This window comes from Malus sylvestris, chromosome 16 (genome assembly GCF_916048215.2).
Source record: "Malus sylvestris chromosome 16, drMalSylv7.2, whole genome shotgun sequence".
In the NCBI taxonomy this organism is placed as follows: domain Eukaryota; kingdom Viridiplantae; phylum Streptophyta; class Magnoliopsida; order Rosales; family Rosaceae; genus Malus; species Malus sylvestris.
This window is the reverse complement of record NC_062275.1, coordinates 464755-483267: the sequence shown is the minus strand read 5'-3', so window position 1 is coordinate 483267 and position 18513 is coordinate 464755. Positions and strand designations below refer to the sequence as shown.

Sequence of the window (18513 nt, the reverse complement as noted above, 5' to 3'; positions counted from 1 at the left end):
GAGGGCGCGAGGAGACGGCTCCGGCGAGGGGGGAGCTAGTCTCCGGCGGGAAGAAGAAGAAGAAGAAGAAGAAGAACAAGAAGAAGAAGAAGAAGAAGAAGAAGAAGAAGTCGCGCAGGGAGACCGGCGGGAAGAAGAAGAAGAAGGAAGAAGGAGAGGGAGGAGGGTCGCGCGGGGAGAGGGCTCCGTCGGGGGGGGGGGAGCTGGTCTCCGGCGGGAAGAAGAAGAAGAAGAAGGAGAAGAAGTCCGGCGGGGTGGGGGAACGGGCGGAGGGCGGAGGGAGGGGGGGATTTTCTGGGTTTCTGCGTTTTTTTTTTTTTTTTTTTTTTTTTTTTAATTCAGGTATTTTAAAAATTATTATTTTTGCCACGTGGCATATATGTGGCAACCACGTCAGCATTATTTAACCGAAGGGCATAAATCCTAACAGACTTAGACCACAGGGGTTTAAATCCGAATTTTTTTACCACAGGGGCTATCATCCGAATACCTGTTGACTACGGGGACCATTTATCCGATTAGGCCATAAATAAATAAACCATGGCAAGTTGCTTAACTTTTAAAATGAACAATGCCTTTAAAGCATCAATGACAAGAGAGAGCTTCCTCCTTCCTCGCAGATTCTTGTCACGGTCCTTGGAGTTGTATTCTCCAGCAAAAACCCTAAACCTAAACTAAAACTCCCCTTTTTTCTTCCATGGGGTTGTTTTGTTGATTATAAATAAAGAATAAATAAAAAACCAGTCACTCACACTTCAGATTTTTTTTAACTTTCCTAGAAAGTGAAAAATGATTTTCAGAAATTAACCAAAAAAATTAGAAAATAAGGAAATTTGAAGCCACTTCATTGATAGCAAGCAAACATCAAGCTGCTTCAGAATGATTGATGGTTGTGATCATGATGCAGCAGCAGACTTCTGCAGCACCTCCGTCGCACTCAATCACTACTCCCCCTTCCTCCACCACCACCACCACCCCCACCGCCCTTAGATCACCCACGGCAACCCCTACACACTCCCAGCAGCACCCCTCGCCTCTCCACCGCCATGCTCTTCCTGTCCCGCCGCCTCCTCTCGACCACGTGCTGCCGATTGCGGCCGCCCACCCGTCCGGCGAGCCTGCGCCGACAATTCAGTGCCAGCTCGCGAGGGTCCGGCTCTCAGATATTGCCCCGTACCACGGGGCACCCGGTGGGTCGTATGTGAGGGCGGTGGAGGCGCTCTCGGGGTCTCTGACGAGGCACAATGCGGCTGTCATCGAATTGGGGAGCGAAGACACGGCGCTCCTGCGGTGCGGCTTGGAAGCCTCGAGGTTGTATTTTAGGAGCAGAGCTCAGCTCGGTGCTGGGAAAGGAAGCCGTGGAGTTCACATGTACAGAGCTGGGAGGTATTTTGCGTAATTTTGAATTCGTTGTTAGAAATTTGAATTAGGGCGTGTTGCAGTGTTGGTGATTACTGCAGGTTGCAATGTGTGTTTTTCCGGCCAAAGCATTCGCCTTTTTCGAGTTTCACATTGTGATTGCTAATTACATTGCACTTAGCTATGAGCTTAAATTGTGATTCTTTGTTTGTGTACTAATTTATCTGTCCGTTTCTTGTTGAATTGAGCTTTGCAATAACTGTCTTGGCATCGTTGTCCTCGGAGAATTGAGATTTGGGAGTCTAAGGAGCTTCACTTGTTGCAGGGCTTTGGAAGATTGGGACTCATCCCCACCGTGCATGGCGGATATTTTTAGGTGCATGGGCAAGGCGGCCCATGTGGCTTTGTGTGCAGTAGCTAGGCATCTTCGTTTGCGAAGCGAGTAAGGATGGTGATGTTGGCTCTTTAATCTTTTGTTATACTTTTCTTTTAGATTTCGTGCTAACCATTTTTGTATCTGCTCATGTAACACCTGTGCTTTGCAGTGTTTTCAACCATTTGCTTGACGATACTCCATTGCCCACTAATGAGGTGTCGTCGTCAATTCTGGTTGCAACATACTCAAATGCTTCCTTGCAAAATGGAAAAGGTGCTATTGGGGGAGGGAAGCCAGGAATGAATGCTGAAGTTGAGAAGGGATTATTAACGTTGGTTTCCTCAGATAGTCCTGGTATACAGGTGCCCTTCTTTTACTTGATTCTCTGGTATTAGAAGATTGATTAGTTATTTGCATATATGAGCTTTACATCTTATTGTCATTTGTATCAATTGTCTTCTAAACCCTTCTGAAAGAAGATCATTCGCTTCGTGATTGCTCAAAATTACTTGTGAAAACTATTTTTTGTTCAGGTATGTGACCCCAATGGTCGTTGGTACCTAGCAGATGGTGGGTCAGCTGCTGGGGATCTTTTACTACTTACAGGTAAGGCACTCAGCCATGCTACTGCTGGCCTCCGCCCAGCTGCACCGTATAAAGCTGCTCCCGATTACTCTTCAGGCATTAGTAGTGGTGGGAGGTACAAGTTGTCTGGTTGCCTTCTCATGCTGTGCTTTATTTATCCACCATTTCAATCATATTATCAGAAATTCATTTGGAATTAACCTAATTGCATTTCATGTTTATAGGACATCGCTTGCATTTAGGCTCATGCCACAAGGTAACGCTATATTAGATTGTTCTCCAGTTGCAGCAGCTGGTCATGTTATTCCCCACAGCTATGTCCCAATATCTGTAAGCCAGTTTATGGATGATCTTTCTGCTGAGGAAGATGTATTGGGCAGTCGTTCTGATAACACTTATGTAAGTTTTATCTTCAAGTAGCTGATGCACAGCAAGCCCATAGAGATCCAAAGAGAATATAATGACATATAAAAAGCAAATAATGATGGAGTCTTTCAAGAAAACTGTTGACAGGATTAATCAAAAAGGCAATTGTTAATCTTTAAACCCATGCATGGCCCAGGCTGATAGCTTTTGTATTATGGAATTTGAATTTTCAGGTAGCTCGAAACAATTTAAACAAGGAACCATCTTTAAGAAGCGTTCTCTCAGATCCCTTATCGTAAGTTGTTATTTGTCTCTGAACTTAAGTCCTTACCTTCATAGCAAATACCCTGCCTTTTAAATTGAGTCTCACTGTTTTCATATTTCCGAAAGAAGTCCTTTCTTTGGAAATTCGTACACTTGTTCATTAAGTTTACATGTTTTTGTTCTTATAATGTTCAGTTCGATTATGTGATAAAGTTTTGTCTTTTTCACCTTTTTCTGCATGATCTATAAATGCTTTAGTGGGTCATTCCTGGAAGATGCGATGTTAGTCTCTTGTGGGCATTCATTTGGTGGTCTCATGTTGAGAAGAGTCATTGAAACAGTAAGTAGGCTATCCTCTTAGAAGGAATATTAGAAATGCTGCTATAATTGCTCTGTAGTGGCTCAGGGATTTGGACTGGAAGGGACTAGAATCATAACGTTGTTTTTTTTTCCATCACAGACAAGATGCACCCTCTGCGGTGCAGATATTGAGACCGGGTCTTTGGTTCCTAATCATGGTACATTCCATTTTTCTTTTTAGTGCTTCCTAAATAAGTTCTTATTCCATTTTATTTCATGCTCTTTCTGAAACATTAAAAGCATACAAATTCACACATTAAATTTTTCAGTTGTGGATCATCTAGCTACACCTACATTCCCTTTTACTTTTATTAGCAATACATTCCTTGTGGTTTTGATTTGTATAATGACATAAAACCATTTCCTCAACAGCGCTTAGAGCCGCAGCTGCAGCAGTGAAGCATGAGGATGATCGAAGGCTATTTCATAATGCGACTGTCCGAAAGCGTCGGAAAGAATTAGTTGACCAAATGGATTCATCAAGAAGACCAAACAAGGTGTGTAATAAAAATACTCGATATTCTGTTACATAGTCCATTTACGCTATTGAAGTCAAGCAAGCCATCATCAAAACATCACTAACTTAATATCTTGTTAACGGGGACTTCATGGGAAAGGTTTAACAGATTATGTGTACCAACACCCATGTTTCAAGCATTTGTTTTGAATAATATTTTGTGCTATGCAGGAAAATGGAGATGTTGGTGATGATGGGATTCGTGGGGTGCAGTACCCGTTTTCTGTGAATGAAAAAGTGGTAATTAAGGTGGGTTTGTTGCGTTGCTTATCAAAATTGCCTGTTGGCCATCATGGTCCTTCTGGTTCAAGTAGGACTTGTAAAGTGACTACTTAATTATGCAGGGGAACAGGAGGACTCCAGAAAAATTTGTTGGCAAGGAAGCGGTCATCACATCCCAGTGTCTCAATGGCTGGTGAGTTGGCATTACTAACCTGTTTGCTTTTGTCATGTAATGTGCTTATTTTTTTCACGTTGCGTTATTACCCACCAGTCTACAATTTACACCTATCCATATCTGGTGCGAGCACGCTTGTTTGATTGGGTGTGTGTGTGTGTGTGTGTTAATTTTAAGTCAAGGAGAGCTGCTCCTTGAACGTGTCTGTAGGATCGCTGCCTTTTCTAGTGATTATTGGAACAGTAAAGATGGGTGTGACCGTGTGAGTGAGCATGCTTGTCCTCGTATTCTTGCAGGTACTTGCTCAAGATCATTGGAACTGGAGAGAATGTTCGGTTGCAATACCGTTCGCTGAGGAAGATGTAGAACACACCTGCAATTGAGAGCATTGTTGCTCGCAACCCATCCGGAGCAGCATCTCATGAATTCGTTAGACTCGTTGTAACAGTAAAACCTCTGAAAGTGCATAACTTGAAGTTGCTCGCCTGTCCACGTCTTGCAGAAGAAAATTTAATACAGCTTTGTTGTAACTTGTAACTTGTAACTGGCTGTGTTGGAATACTGTTTATGTAACCAAAAGAGAAGTAGTGTGTATTAGAATCCGAGAGTTTCTGTTGAGCGCTTGTAAATGAAGATGACTGGTATCATCAGTATCATTTTATCCTTTCAGATTTGTTTGCTTCTTTGATATGCTTAGTTTATTTAGAAAATTAATAAAAAGTCCCTTGTAGAACTTCTTTTTTTATTCAAAAACTTTTAAACAATTTTCTTTATCATTAAGGACACGTTTTTTATATTAAGGACAATTTTTTGTTCAAAATCTTCAGAAAGTGCGACTCCCTTTTGTTTTTTTGGCCTTTTGTCCTTACAATATACAAAATGTTGTTAATATGAATAATAAGTAAAGTTGTTTAAGTTTTTTTTTTTATTAAAAAAAGTTTTGTGAGACTTTTTACTACCTCTCTCTAACGCAATTAAATGGAAAGGGGTCACCCTCGGATCCTTTCCACCTAATCCTCCTCATCAAACAATTTGGATCCTTGAAATTTGATTTAACGGTTAAAAACACATGTTCACTTTAAAAGTTATAATAACTTTAGTCATTGAATCAAATTTCAAGGATCCGGATTTTTTGATAAAGAGAATTATGTGGAATATCGAGAGAGGATCCCTTTCCCAATAAAACCCATCACCCTAGGTCCCTAACACATGGGTTATCCCTTATCCAGCGGTGGGTTTGGTAGCAAATAAAGAGAACTAATGACACGCACATTTACAACATGCGGAATTTGCAGCTGCACAGTTGGCGTGGGGACTTGCTTTTCCACTTCTCTCGTGATCTTTCTCATCCCTCTCACAAGTCACAAAGTTGAGACTTAAGAAAGTTGGGCAAACCTCTTCTCCCTCCCAAATTTCATGAGATATTTGAACCCTAAACTTCATTATAAAATATATTTTTTTAACCAACGGGACAGAGGATTTGAACTTAATATATCTTTCAATATTTGGAAGATACTACTAGATCAATAACTAGTTGATTTACTATGAATATTAGGCAATACGTTCGTTGTTTAATGTATAAGTTAATAATAGAAAAAAAACTAATCTAAAGTTATAAACTGTTCCAGATTTGATAAAAAGAAAGCGAAATGCAAACATGTCGTCATATTATGTTGTTACCTAATATCATACACATACACCATCATAAACCCTAATTTGGTACACCCTCCTTTGTTTCATAAAACTAAAACAGAGACTTCAACAGAAGAAAAAAAACCCCAAGACATTCTTAATGAGAAATTGCTTGCTTGCGTATTTGACAATTAAATTAGGTGAATCGTGGACTATTTTCGATGGTTAGACATATACAAATTCATAATGAAAAAAGGTTCAATTCAAGTTTTCATTGAACTAAAAAGGCACTGGACTTTTGGAAGTGAGTTTTACTTACAATTCAAATGGCTTAAATTGTAATTGACATTTGTATTAAGAGGTTAGGACAATCAGATTATGGGACAACAACAATTACCATTTACAAGCCAAACGACATGTCGCTCGCTCAATCTTTTTGCAATTTGTGGTTTTGCTTTCTAGCTTGCCTTAATACTGGATTGATATTGATGTGCTTTTATAAAAAAAAATTGAGCTCAAAAATGTGTTTGGTAAATACTTAAAAACAACTTATTTTTACAGTTTTGGAGGAAAAAAAATCTGAAAACATGAAGCAGCAAAAATGAGCTTATTCTCACAATACAGCAGAATCATTTTTTTTTTTCGAAGCACAGCAATGCCAAACCAGCCCTTAAGCTTTCATGGCTATTTCCCCACTCCGCTAACTCTAACGTTCTCCGTCATATGGTTCTTGTTACGCAAAACACCATCAAACATCTCGTTCACTCTGTTACTCAACCTATCCAACCCATATGACAATGACGTCGTTGCCCTCTCCAGCTCTTTTAGGACATCGTTTAACCACTTATGATGAGAGGTTTTTCAATGTGATCGGAATACAAGGTGGTACACCACGTGTTATTATACAATAGTGAGATGTGTGTGTTAAAAAATTAATAACTTAAAAAATAAAATTTTCCACCACTATACAAAAACACGTGACATACCATTCATGTTCTGGTTACAAAGAAATTTTTTTGCAATTTCTGATGATAAAAAGGTAAGTGCATTCTAATAAGCGGTTCCGACAAGAATACCCCTACCTGCGTTCTTAATTACGATATTGCCCCGATACTTCTTGGCTGCTGGCGGAGAAATAGAAACGAAGCGCCTTTCAGTTGGACCAAAAGTTACGCAAGTGATAAAGTTTACTTTGGGAAGAACGGGTAGTGTGGGGGAGCGATGAGGAGATATCAATTCATCTTTGCCGTTAATCATTTATTGTGCGTGCTTTCGTTAAATACTGTTTATGTTTATATTTAAAAAAAAAATCAAAATGATTTCTGACCGCATGATGACTGATAGACGGATATGAGAGAATCCGTATGTTTCGGAGATGAACTCAGTTGACACGCTATTTTGGTGAACTTTCACTTGCCCATCCATCATCTCTTCCATTTAACCCTTCAAATTTCCAACCTTTAGACTCCAAAATCCAAATACTTATGCTCTGGGTAGCTACTAGCTAGTGATTTTTCGCTATTACATAGTATTATAATGTTATTATTCGACCCAAATTGAATGTGCATTTAACATTTTACACGGTGTTTTTATCTTTATATGGTAGAAGTCGGACATAGTGTTCGATGATATACTAAATCTTAATTAACTTGATTGGCATAGAAACTGCATAGAGCGGTACATTTCTTTGACCAACTATCCTAAACGCATCTGCACCTCCTTCCTATAACCCTACATTTTTCATTTGTCCATCCCAAAATGACATACATTGTGACTTGCAAAATTGTTTAGGCATAAATAATGCAGTCAAATCTTAAAGTTAGAGCCAGTAAATAAATTTGAAGTGATGATGATATAACAAAACAAAATTCTGGGTTTTGCACCTTCCACGCTAGGCAAGGGAAATTGTTTGGGATAAAATCTGAACTTTGGGCCAGAGAGAGAGTCGGCCAAAACCCAAGGCCCAGAGGAAAACTTAGGAGGCAGGAAATAGGCTTTCGGCTGGGCACAAATTACAAAGGCCACCTGCTTACCTGCTCAAAGACCACAGGGGGTAGGTTATTCAGTCACTGCACAGCCCAATAAAGTACTTTATTGGTGGCATTCATGTAAAAAAGATAGTGAGTCATCACCAAACCGCATTCGGGCAACCGCCATTGCTACAGGAACCCAAGCTGAAGCCGTCTATAAAAGGAGGAAGAGAAGACAGAATTAAGGACACTCAAACAAACAAACAAAAGCCAAAACTCTGCTCAAGCCAGATTTGCCTTCAACGAAGCTGTAGTCAGCACAAGCCTTCATCCCATTCGGGATAACCCTTCCCAAACCCCTGTAATAGCTCTGCTACCTCGTTCATGGTGGTATCGATTCATTTTGTATCCTCTTCTCCCCCGTCAACCCCTCTAAAAGCTTTCAGACCTCTGACAGAGCTACATAGATAGATTTTGTAAGAAGTTCAGCCTTGGCCGATAAGGTTCAAACTTACCCGACTATCTTTGCTCTGTCTTTGTCTTTTCTTTTTCTTAAAAAGCACAATAACATGTTATATATTCCCAGTTATATACAAGTTATTTCTAGCAAAGTCATAGTGAAAATGAGTCTTCAGCACTTGGATTCGATCTGAATCGCGTCAGAGTTCAAATCAGATCTAAGTCTTAAGCCCGGCGGGCATGTAATTTAAAGATCAGTTTAAAAGTCCTTGGCCTCAAGGCATAAAAAAGAACTCTATGTGGACTCAACCCATCCACGACAATCCTTGATAAGCGAGAAGTCCGAAGTTACTTGGGGCGCAAGTAATCGATCTATTTCTCCGTTTCGTTGCTATTATATTTTGATTCATAGAAAAGGCTTAAGCAGGGAGTGAATTCTGATAGAAAGCCTCAAGGCCTACACCTAAGGCCCCACGAAGGCATCTATTTAGCTTCATTTCATGTTGCGGTCTAGTTGGTCCGAGTATAGGGATTAACTCTGATGGGAAGCCTCAAGGCCTATACCTAAGGCCCTACAAAGGCACTCATTTGGGTTCGTCCTACCTCTTGGATTCAGATAATCAAAGGTATAATAGTGATAAAACTCTGGCAACCATAAAAGGCCAAATATGATACATCCAAGCGCTGGTTTAGTTTGACAGGAAGCCTCAAGGCCTATACCTAAGGCCTCACAAAGGCACCTGTTATATCTAACTTGGTTTCTCGGGCGTATACATATTCAATTAAAGCTTAACACCCATTCAACATCTGCCATACTGAAGATGGCAGTGGCACGCCTGAGCATTACAAAGTTAATCTTGATTGTGAGCCTTAAGGCCTACATCTAAGGCCCCACGAAGGCACCCTTTCAAATTAACTCTGTCTTTCTCTTTCAGAACTGCCCGACGAGCCTTACCCGAAGTGTGTCTTGCCCGACCAAGATCTGCCCGACAAAGGCTTGCCCGAGCGAGCCCAAGAAGAAAGCAGAAGTACGACAGATACCCTCAACCAACGCCATTCTCCCAGGGGAGCTGTGTGCTCGTCTGCCAGGAAATTCCTGCGACGAACATAGTTTTGGCACGCCCGGTGGGATCCTCTGATCTGAAGATAAAGATAACCATGCCAGAAGATTTACAGAATACATTGTTTCAAATGCTACAGAGACTGAATGAAGTCTCCCTAGGCTCTAGAAATGAGACAGGTTTGGCTCCTCCCAAAGGAGAAAGACACAGGGCTACCCAACCAGATGAGGTAGTCATAGTCAACCCTGTGTTGCCCTTTTCTGAAGCCCCGGTAAACATGCTCAACATGACCTGGGTAGAGAAAGGAAAAGGGAAAATTATAAGGGAAGAAGAAGAAGGGAAACTAGCCACACGACCTACGGAAGAGATAGGCAAACCATCCGAGTACCCAAAGGCTGCCATAATCAAAGGGCTGGTTATGTGTAGTAAATGCCAGTGTGAATGTGAACTCGAGATTCCCCCAGTTGGAGTCCTTATTGATCACGAGTTGATTAAAAGAGAAGCCCGCGAAAGGCTTAAGCAGGCAACAAGAAAAAATACTTCCCGAAGCGTTTTTCAACGTTTAGGAGGTGATTCCCAACCCAAGGCGTTGTCAGAAGTATTTCGGAACTATGAAGTTTCTAACGGGGCAGAGAACATAGAAGCCAAACTCCAAAGAAGTACAGAGCAGCTTCAAAAGGGCCAAAAGGGGAAGGAAGTCAGAAGAACTGATGGGATAGCTAATCCTGTTAAGAAAGCAACTCCTGCATATCGTGGACGGAAATGGTACGTAGTTGGAAAAGATGGGCAGCCCACCAGACCAATGGGAGCATCCATGGTCAGAAGGGTTCAAAGGCAGCACAAAGCCTACATGAATTCCCTGATGACCCCCATCACCTCTGAAGCCTCAAAAAATCAAAAGCCAGAGAGGGCAACATCTGGAAGTAGTAGTCAGCTTCGTTGGCGAAGTAAGAAGGAAGTAGAAAGGGCCAACGGCAAGACGGAGGGTATGGGGAATCATGTGCCACAAAGCCATCACCCTGGCAAGTATAGGATCTTAAGAAGGGCTCAGGAAGATCTGACTATGATGCCAACACCTGGTTGGAGGCCAGGGCCCACCCATGAGGAAACTGTTGCATATGAGAAGATACCACCCTTTTTGCCTTTGGATCCGTTTGGTGAAGTTCCAAAGCAAGCGTTGTACGGAGACATGAATCAACCACAACAGGAAGGGATACCAGAGCCCTTACTACCAGCCGATGCAATGGCCTGGTTAGACGAGTTCATGGATCACATTGGGAGCAAGAAGGAGGACTTGCTCGAACCCATCAACTTCCACATCAACATGACGTATGTATTATCCGCCATATTTGGCGCCAGGCCTGACCAGCCCGCTACCATGGAAGGTGATTATTTAACAACTGAGCCGATGATGGCTCACGTCAATGTGGAGGTAGTTACAGAGGAAGATTCAGACAAGGTTGAATCCTCAAAAGTACCTAAAGGTGGTCCCCTACGGATTTACACAGATAAAATGGTGTTCAGCCGCCCAAGTATTTCGTTGGCCAACCACCTGAAACCTATATACGTTTCAGCTCATCTGGAAGGTGTACCTGTCAAAAGAATTTTGATTGATGGAGGGGCGGCTGTTAACATATTGCCAGCCAAGCAGATGAAGAGGATGGGGAGAAGCACTGAAGATCTTATTCCCACAAACCTTACAGTCTCGAGCTTTTCAGGTGCCATCACCAGGACTCATGGGATATTACCTTTGGAGGTAGATCTGGGGTCCAAGAAAATAATGTTGGCGTTCTTTGTAGTAGACTGCACTTCTACTTACGGGGCCCTACTTGGAAGAGATTGGATTCATCAAAGTTTAGCCATACCTTCTACTCTTCATCAACAAGTGGCTGTATACCACGAGCCAAGTACTGAAGGATCAAGCTTTTGGGAGTTGGTAGAGGCCGAATCACGGCCGTTCCTCCCCTCAGCTAATGTTGCAGAAGCAAATTTCTACAATCCCAACGTGGGAATTTTGAAATGTTTAGGAGCTGATGAGAACGGCCGCCCTACCAAGGTGACGGCCCGAAAGCTTCTAGAACAAGGGATGCTCCTTACCAAGGAAGAGTGGGAGAGACCCTGTCTTATACCAAACTCTCTATACCATCAATGATCGAACAAAAGAAGAAAGATCAGGTCATGGCAGTCAGATCCCTGATTAAAAGACTGTTGGTGTATGGAAAGGGAAGAAGACAGGAAGAAAAGCTTTTGGATAAAGAAGAGCAGGAGTGGCAGGGGAAAGTTTCTACCAGCCAGCAGGAAAATGAGGAAGAATCTTGCGCAGAGGAGTTAGATAAGGCTATTCAAATGGCCGAATGCGTTTACGACATAGACGAGCCAGATGGTCTGCCCGAGAATCCGGAGTTAGTTGAATTTTTGTGTGCAGAACCCGATAAGCCACCTCCAGAAGTCCAGGATCCATTGGAAGTTATTGATCTAGGCACAGAAAAGGATCCGAGACCAATTCAAATCAGCGGTTTATTAAGGATTGAGGATCGGGCCAAGATTATCTCTCTTTTGCAAGAATTCAAAGATTGTTTTGCTTGGCATTACACCGAGATGCCAGGATTAGACCCAGCCTTGGTGGAACATAGAATGCCCATCAAGGAAGGATATAAACCTGTCAAGCAGGCACCACGAAGGATGTCAAAGGAGATAGAAGAAAAAGTCAAAGAAGAAATTGAAAGGCTGGTGAAAGCTGGCTTTATTAGACCAGCCAAATATGTAGAGTGGCTAGCCAACATTGTACCCATTTTGAAAGCTATAACAAAAGAAGTACGGTGTTGTGTTGATTATAGGAATATTAATAGCGCCACACCAAAGGATGAATATCCCATGCCCATGGCTGACTTATCCATAGATGCTGTAGCAAAGCATAAAGTTTTATCGTTTATGGATGGAAATGCCGGTTACAATCAAATAAAGATGGCGCCAGAGGATATTCATAAGACAGCTTTTAGATGTCCTGGTCATGTGGGGGCATATGAATATTTGGTCATGCCATTCGGGCTCAAGAATGCAGGCGCCACGTATCAAAGGGCAATGAATGCCATTTTTCATGATTTAATTGGCCAAAGCATGGAGGTGTATATAGATGACATTGTGGTGAAATCTAAGACAGAAGAGCAGCATCTCGTGGACCTCAAGTAAACATTGATGAGGATGCGGATCCACAAGTTGAAGATGAATCCAAAGAAATGCGCTTTTGGAGTAAGAGCGGGCAATTTTTTGGGATTCTTGGTGCATCAGAGAGGTGTGGAGGTGGACAAAAATAAATCTCGGGCAATATTAGAGTCACTTCCACCTACCAACAAAGTACAGCTTCAGAGATTGCTAGGGAAAATCAACTTCTTAAGGAGATTCATTGCCAATTTGGCGGGCAAAATCCAGCCGCTAACTCCACTACTGAGATTGAAGGATAGGGAGAATTTTGAGTGGGGGCCAACCCACCAGCAGGCATTTGATAGCATCAAGGCTTATTTAACTTCCCCACCAGTGCTGGTGCCACCTCAAAGGGGAAAGCCATTGAAAATATATATTTCTGCATCGGAAAGGTCAATTGGGAGTCTACTAGCCCAGAATAATGAAGGAGGAAAAGAGCAGGCTGTGTATTACCTCAGCAGAATTCTGACCGAGGTAGAAACAAGATATTCTCCGGTGGAAAAACTGTGTTTGGCTCTATATTTTACTGCCAGCAAGCTAAGGCATTACATGCTACCTTGTCATGTGCACATTATCGCCAAAACAGATGTGATAAAGTATATGTTGTCAAGACCTATGCTAGCAGGGAGGATTGGGAAGTGGATTCTAGCATTATCAGAATTCAGTTTTCAGTACATACCCCAGAGGGCAGTTAAAGGCCAGGCAATTGCTGACTTCCTGACCGAACATCAGGAGTCTCAAAGCGAGGAAATCAATATCCCGGGAAGTTTAGAAGTTGCTAATGTTTGGATCCCACCAAGAAGTGATGTTTCGGGCAAAGAAGATTGGATCCAGCAAGAGATAAGGAGAGTAGCAGGTCTTTGGATTACACCTTGGAAGCTATATTTCGATGGATCCTACACTCAGAAGGCAGCAGGAGCTGGAATTGTGATTATAAACCCTCAAGGGGTTTATCATTACTATTCCTTCCTACTTGATTATCAAGAAAATACCAATAATCGGGTGGAATATGAGGCATTGATTATCGGCCTGGAAATCCTGATGGACTTGGGGGCAACTGAAGTAGAGATCTTTGGTGATTCAGAGTTAGTGATAAATCAACTAAATGGCGAGTTCAAATGCAGACATATCACTATGGCAGGATACTATATGGCAGCAACACAACTGCTAGGTTTGTGGGAGTCTGAGATATCAGTCAATCATATTCCTAGAGGATCTAACTTAGCAGCCAATGAAATGGCGCAACTAGCTTCAGGAGTACCAATGCAAGAAAGGAGGTATGGTGTTGATGTTGAGATCCAAACAAGAAACCTTCCCTCTATCTTAGATCGGAAGTTCAGTCTGGATGTAATGGTTCTAGAGACCGAGGTGGAAGATTGGAGGACACCTATTACCCAGTATCTGAAAGATCCTTCTTCATCCACAAGTAAGAAGAACAGGCAGCAAGCAACCAAGTATGTATTGTGGACAAAAAATCTGTTGAGAAAGACCCCAGACGGGTTGCTATTAAAATGCTTAGGCCTAGAAGAATCCATGAGAGTAATGGCCGAAGTACATGAGGGAATATGTGGAGCACATCAAGCAGGAACAAAGATGAGATGGCTACTCAGAAGGTATGGTTATTTCTGGCCCGACATGGAAAAAGATTGTAAGTCCTATGCCCGCGGATGTGAAGAATGTCAGAGACATGGACCTCTCCAGCACGTACCATCAGTACCTCTCAATCCGGTGGTCAAGCCCTGGCCGTTCCGAGGATGGGCAATGGACTTCATCGGGCAGATTTATCCGGCCTCTAGTAAGGGGCATACTTTCATAATTGTGGCAACGGATTACTTCACCAAATAGGTAGAAGCATCGGCAGTAAAATCTATAACTTCAGCCGTGGTCAAGAATTTTATTGAGACTAAGATCGTGCACAGGTATGGGGTGCCTGAAACTATAGTAACGGATCGTGGGCCATCTTTTATTTCAAAGGAGGTTGAAGAATTTGCAAGCAAGTATAAAATAAAGATGATCCAATCCAGTCCATACAACCCTCAGTCAAATGGGCAAGCAGAGGCCAGCAACAAGATCTTGGTCAACATTATTAAAAGGATGGTGATTGATAGTCCAGAAAGGTGGCATGAGATGCTAGGGAACACGTTGTGGGCATACCGGACTTCTAAAAGAGCGGGGACAGGCACGACTCCTTATGCCTTGACTTTCGGGCAAGATGCAGTGCTTCCTATGGAAATCAACGTCAGTTCCGTAAGAATTCAAAACCAATTTGGGTTGCATAGTGCAGAATATATCGAAGCCATGTGTCAAGGTATTGAAGATCTGGATGCAGCCCGAATTGAAGCCTTGAACCAGATTCAAGAAGGAAAGATTGTTGTTGCCCGAGCTTATAACAAAAGGGTGAAGTTAAAGTCTTTCAAGGAAGGAGATTTAGTGTGGAAAACGGTCCTCCCGCTAGGCGCTCAGCTGTGTGGCTTCGGGAAATGGAGCCCGACATGGGAAGGTCCTTTTATTATTAGTCGGGTTTTGAACAAAGGAGGATATTATCTGGCAGACCTCGAAGGCAGTGAGCAGAAACACCCTATTAATGCAAAATTCTTGAAGAAATATTGTCCTACATTATGGGATGTTAGGGATTGCTATATCGAAGAGGGAGCAGAATAAGACAGACCGTAGAAATTCGCATACGGTATTTTGTTCATCCAAACATTTAAAGAGGGCAGAGATGCAGAAATAGATAAAAATACTTATTTCATGTCGACAAATTGATGAGATTACAAGATACCAAATCTTATGTATTACATTTGATCCCCTCTGAAAGTGTTGGTGTCTTCAACTGGTTTCCCGCTATCTTCTTGGTTGAAACCCAATCAGGTGATCGGGTTCTGCGGCCAACATGAGCTTGGTAGGGGACCCTCCTACAAGATCTTCACCATGTATGATGATGAAGCCCAACTTATCACCACAAGTGGTGGGAAGATCAGTCATCAAGAGGAGACCGCCTGACCAATGGTGTTGGAGGTAGATGGGTGATCGACCAAAGGTGTTGGAGGTAGCAATCATCAAATGAAAACTTTCTTTTCTCACGAAAGGGGAGTTTCAGGAAACTCCACTCAAAACCTGAGGAACCCATTTCTCAGTGGAAAGACGGAGGGATTCAAGGTGGATGAAGGGTTTCCAAAGCCAGATTTTATAGAAAACCGGAAGGCAGTTTAAAGGTCGCAAGAAGCTCAAAGGACACGCATGCTGTTATTCATTTAATGTTGGCGCTTGGGATCCCAACCTTAACATCAATTGAAGGGGGCACTGTTCGGGATAAAATCTGAACTTTGGGCCAGAGAGAGAGTCGACCCAAACCCAAGGCCCAGAGGAAAACTTAGGAGGCAGGAAAGAGGCTTTCGGCTGGGCACAAATTACAAAGGCCACCTGCTTACCTGCTCAAAGACCACAGGGGGTAGGTTATTCAGTCACTGCACAGCCCAATAAAGTACTTTATTGGTGGCATTCATGTAAAAAAGATAGTGAGTCATCACCAAACCGCATTCGGGCAACCGCCATTGCTACAGGAACCCAAGCTGAAGCCGTCTATAAAAGGAGGAAGAGAAGGCAGAATTAAGGACACTCAAACAAACAAACAAAAGCCAAAACTCTGCTCAAGCCAGATTTGCCTTCAACGAAGCTGTAGTCAGCACAAGCCTTCATCCCATTCGGGATAACCCTTCCCAAACCCCTGTAATAGCTCTGCTACCTCGTTCATGGTGGTATCGATTCATTTTGTATCCTCTTCTCCCTCGTCAACCCCTCTAAAAGCTTTCAGACCTCTGACAGAGCTACATAGATAGATTTTGTAAGAAGTTCAGCCTTGGCCGATAAGGTTCAAACTTACCCGACTATCTTTGCTCTGTCTTTGTCTTTTCTTTTTCTTAAAAAGCACAATAACATGTTATATATTCCCAGTTATATACAAGTTATTTCTAGCAAAGTCATAGTGAAAATGAGTCTTCAGCACTTGGATTCGATCTGAATCGCGTCAGAGTTCAAATCAGATCTAAGTCTTAAGCCCGGCGGGCATGTAATTTAAAGATCAGTTTAAAAGTCCTTGGCCTCAAGGCATAAAAAAGAACTCTATGTGGACTCAACCCATCCACGACAATCCTTGATAAGCGAGAAGTCCGAAGTTACTTGGGGCGCAAGTAATCGATCTATTTCTCCGTTTCGTTGCTATTATATTTTGATTCATAGAAAAGGCTTAAGCAGGGAGTGAATTCTGATAGAAAGCCTCAAGGCCTACACCTAAGGCCCCACGAAGGCATCTATTTAGCTTCATTTCATGTTGCGATCTAGTTGGTCCGAGTATAGGGATTAACTCTGATGGGAAGCCTCAAGGCCTATACCTAAGGCCCTACAAAGGCACTCATTTGGGTTCGTCCTACCTCTTGGATTCAGATAATCAAAGGTATAATAGTGATAAAACTCTGGCAACCATAAAAGGCCAAATATGATACATCCAAGCGCTGGTTTAGTTTGACAGGAAGCCTCAAGGCCTATACCTAAGGCCTCACAAAGGCACCTGTTATATCTAACTTGGTTTCTCGGGCGTATACATATTCAATTAAAGCTTAACACCCATTCAACATCTGCCATACTGAAGATGGCAGTGGCACGCCTGAGCATTACAAAGTTAATCTTGATTGTGAGCCTTAAGGCCTACATCTAAGGCCCCACGAAGGCACCCTTTCAAATTAACTCTGTCTTTCTCTTTCAGAACTGCCCGACGAGCCTTGCCCGAAGTGTGTCTTGCCCGACCAAGATCTGCCCGACAAAGGCTTGCCCGAGCGAGCCCAAGAAGAAAGCAGAAGTACGACAGATACCCTCAACCGACGCCATTCTCCCAGGGGAGCTGTGTGCTCGTCTGCCAGGAGATTCCTGCGACGAACAGAAATGAAGTATTAAATGTGTAACTCCTAATTATATATTTATTTTTTTAACAAATACTAGTTATTTAATTATTAATTATCAAGGAAGTAGGCTTAACTATTCGCTCTTCTCTAATATATTCTAAGGTGTGTTTTGCCGAATGAGAATTTTCTCATTCTCTTTGTGAGGATCTTAAGAATTTTTAAATTGTGTCCGTTCATTGTACATTGTATTATCATAAATTATTTTAAATATTTTTATTTAAAATTAAATATAAACAGTACCTGACAAAAATTAACCGTACAATGTACGATAAACGGACACAATTTAAAAATTCCAGATCATTTCAAAGAGAATCCGAAAAGGATCCTCATCCTGCTTTGCCAATCTGATTTTCTAACGAAGCAAAAACCTGTCATGTCATGCTCCCAGCTAACCTTTAAATTATTTTTAATAATTAAATTTAGATGCATGCCAATATAATATTTCATCATAGAAGCGTCATTATAATCCCATGGGGACATGATTAGTAATTTACTAATTAATTAATAATCCATGATTAAAGGAAAAGAAAAAAGTTTGAGCTTAAATTGGGGCCAAAGACAAGGGACCGTTTTCATGTTTCACTTTACAAAGAACATATAGGTTTTGTTCTGTTTTGTATTGGAAGATCGAAACGATTAAGATAATGTCTTACGCAAAGCTAAAACGCTCATGTGAAAAGATCGATTGACTAATTAAAGCCATTTCACTTTGAACTAATGTTCTAAAAAACACTAGACGCTAGTCAGGCAACGGGTTAAGACTTAGTGCCTAAGCAGCTGGGTGGAGCCTTAATAGATTAAGCGGATTTAAATAAATCTATTGTATTTCATGTAAATAAGCGTTTGTTTATACTTAACATATATATAATTTCATCATAAACTAGAAAATAGAATGACATATATATTATGAAGTATTGGAACATAATGAAAATATGGGGAGCAAATATATAATGTGTGTTTATTTAAGTGTTCAATAAGTCTCTTAAAATTTATTGTAAACAATAAAAT

At 41.7% G+C, this 18513-nt stretch overlaps 1 protein-coding gene across 1 annotated transcript; it reads left to right on the top strand.

Annotated features, from left to right (window-relative positions):
* The first annotated feature begins 584 nt into the window (after positions 1 to 584).
* Positions 585 to 4957, top strand: LOC126608716 (uncharacterized). Its single transcript, XM_050276707.1, has 12 exons — positions 585 to 1386; positions 1685 to 1801; positions 1905 to 2097; positions 2269 to 2435; positions 2545 to 2719; positions 2920 to 2981; positions 3209 to 3290; positions 3411 to 3468; positions 3683 to 3807; positions 3999 to 4076; positions 4172 to 4242; positions 4521 to 4957. The coding sequence occupies exons 1-12, from the start codon at positions 887 to 889 to the stop codon at positions 4588 to 4590; spliced, it is 1698 nt and encodes a 565-aa protein (XP_050132664.1). The 5' UTR covers positions 585 to 886; the 3' UTR covers positions 4591 to 4957.
* Positions 4958 to 18513: the final 13556 nt, after the last annotated feature.

Excerpts from the sequence above, each read along its gene's own strand:
- LOC126608716 (XM_050276707.1), top strand. The coding sequence starts at position 887 with ATGGTTGTGATCATGATGCAGCAGCAGACTTCTGCAGCACCTCCGTCG. Across the intron at positions 2,098-2,268 it reads CAGATAGTCCTGGTATACAG|GTATGTGACCCCAATGGTCG; the intron begins GTGCCCTTCTTT and ends TTTTTTGTTCAG. Across the intron at positions 2,436-2,544 it reads GGCATTAGTAGTGGTGGGAG|GACATCGCTTGCATTTAGGC; the intron begins GTACAAGTTGTC and ends TCATGTTTATAG.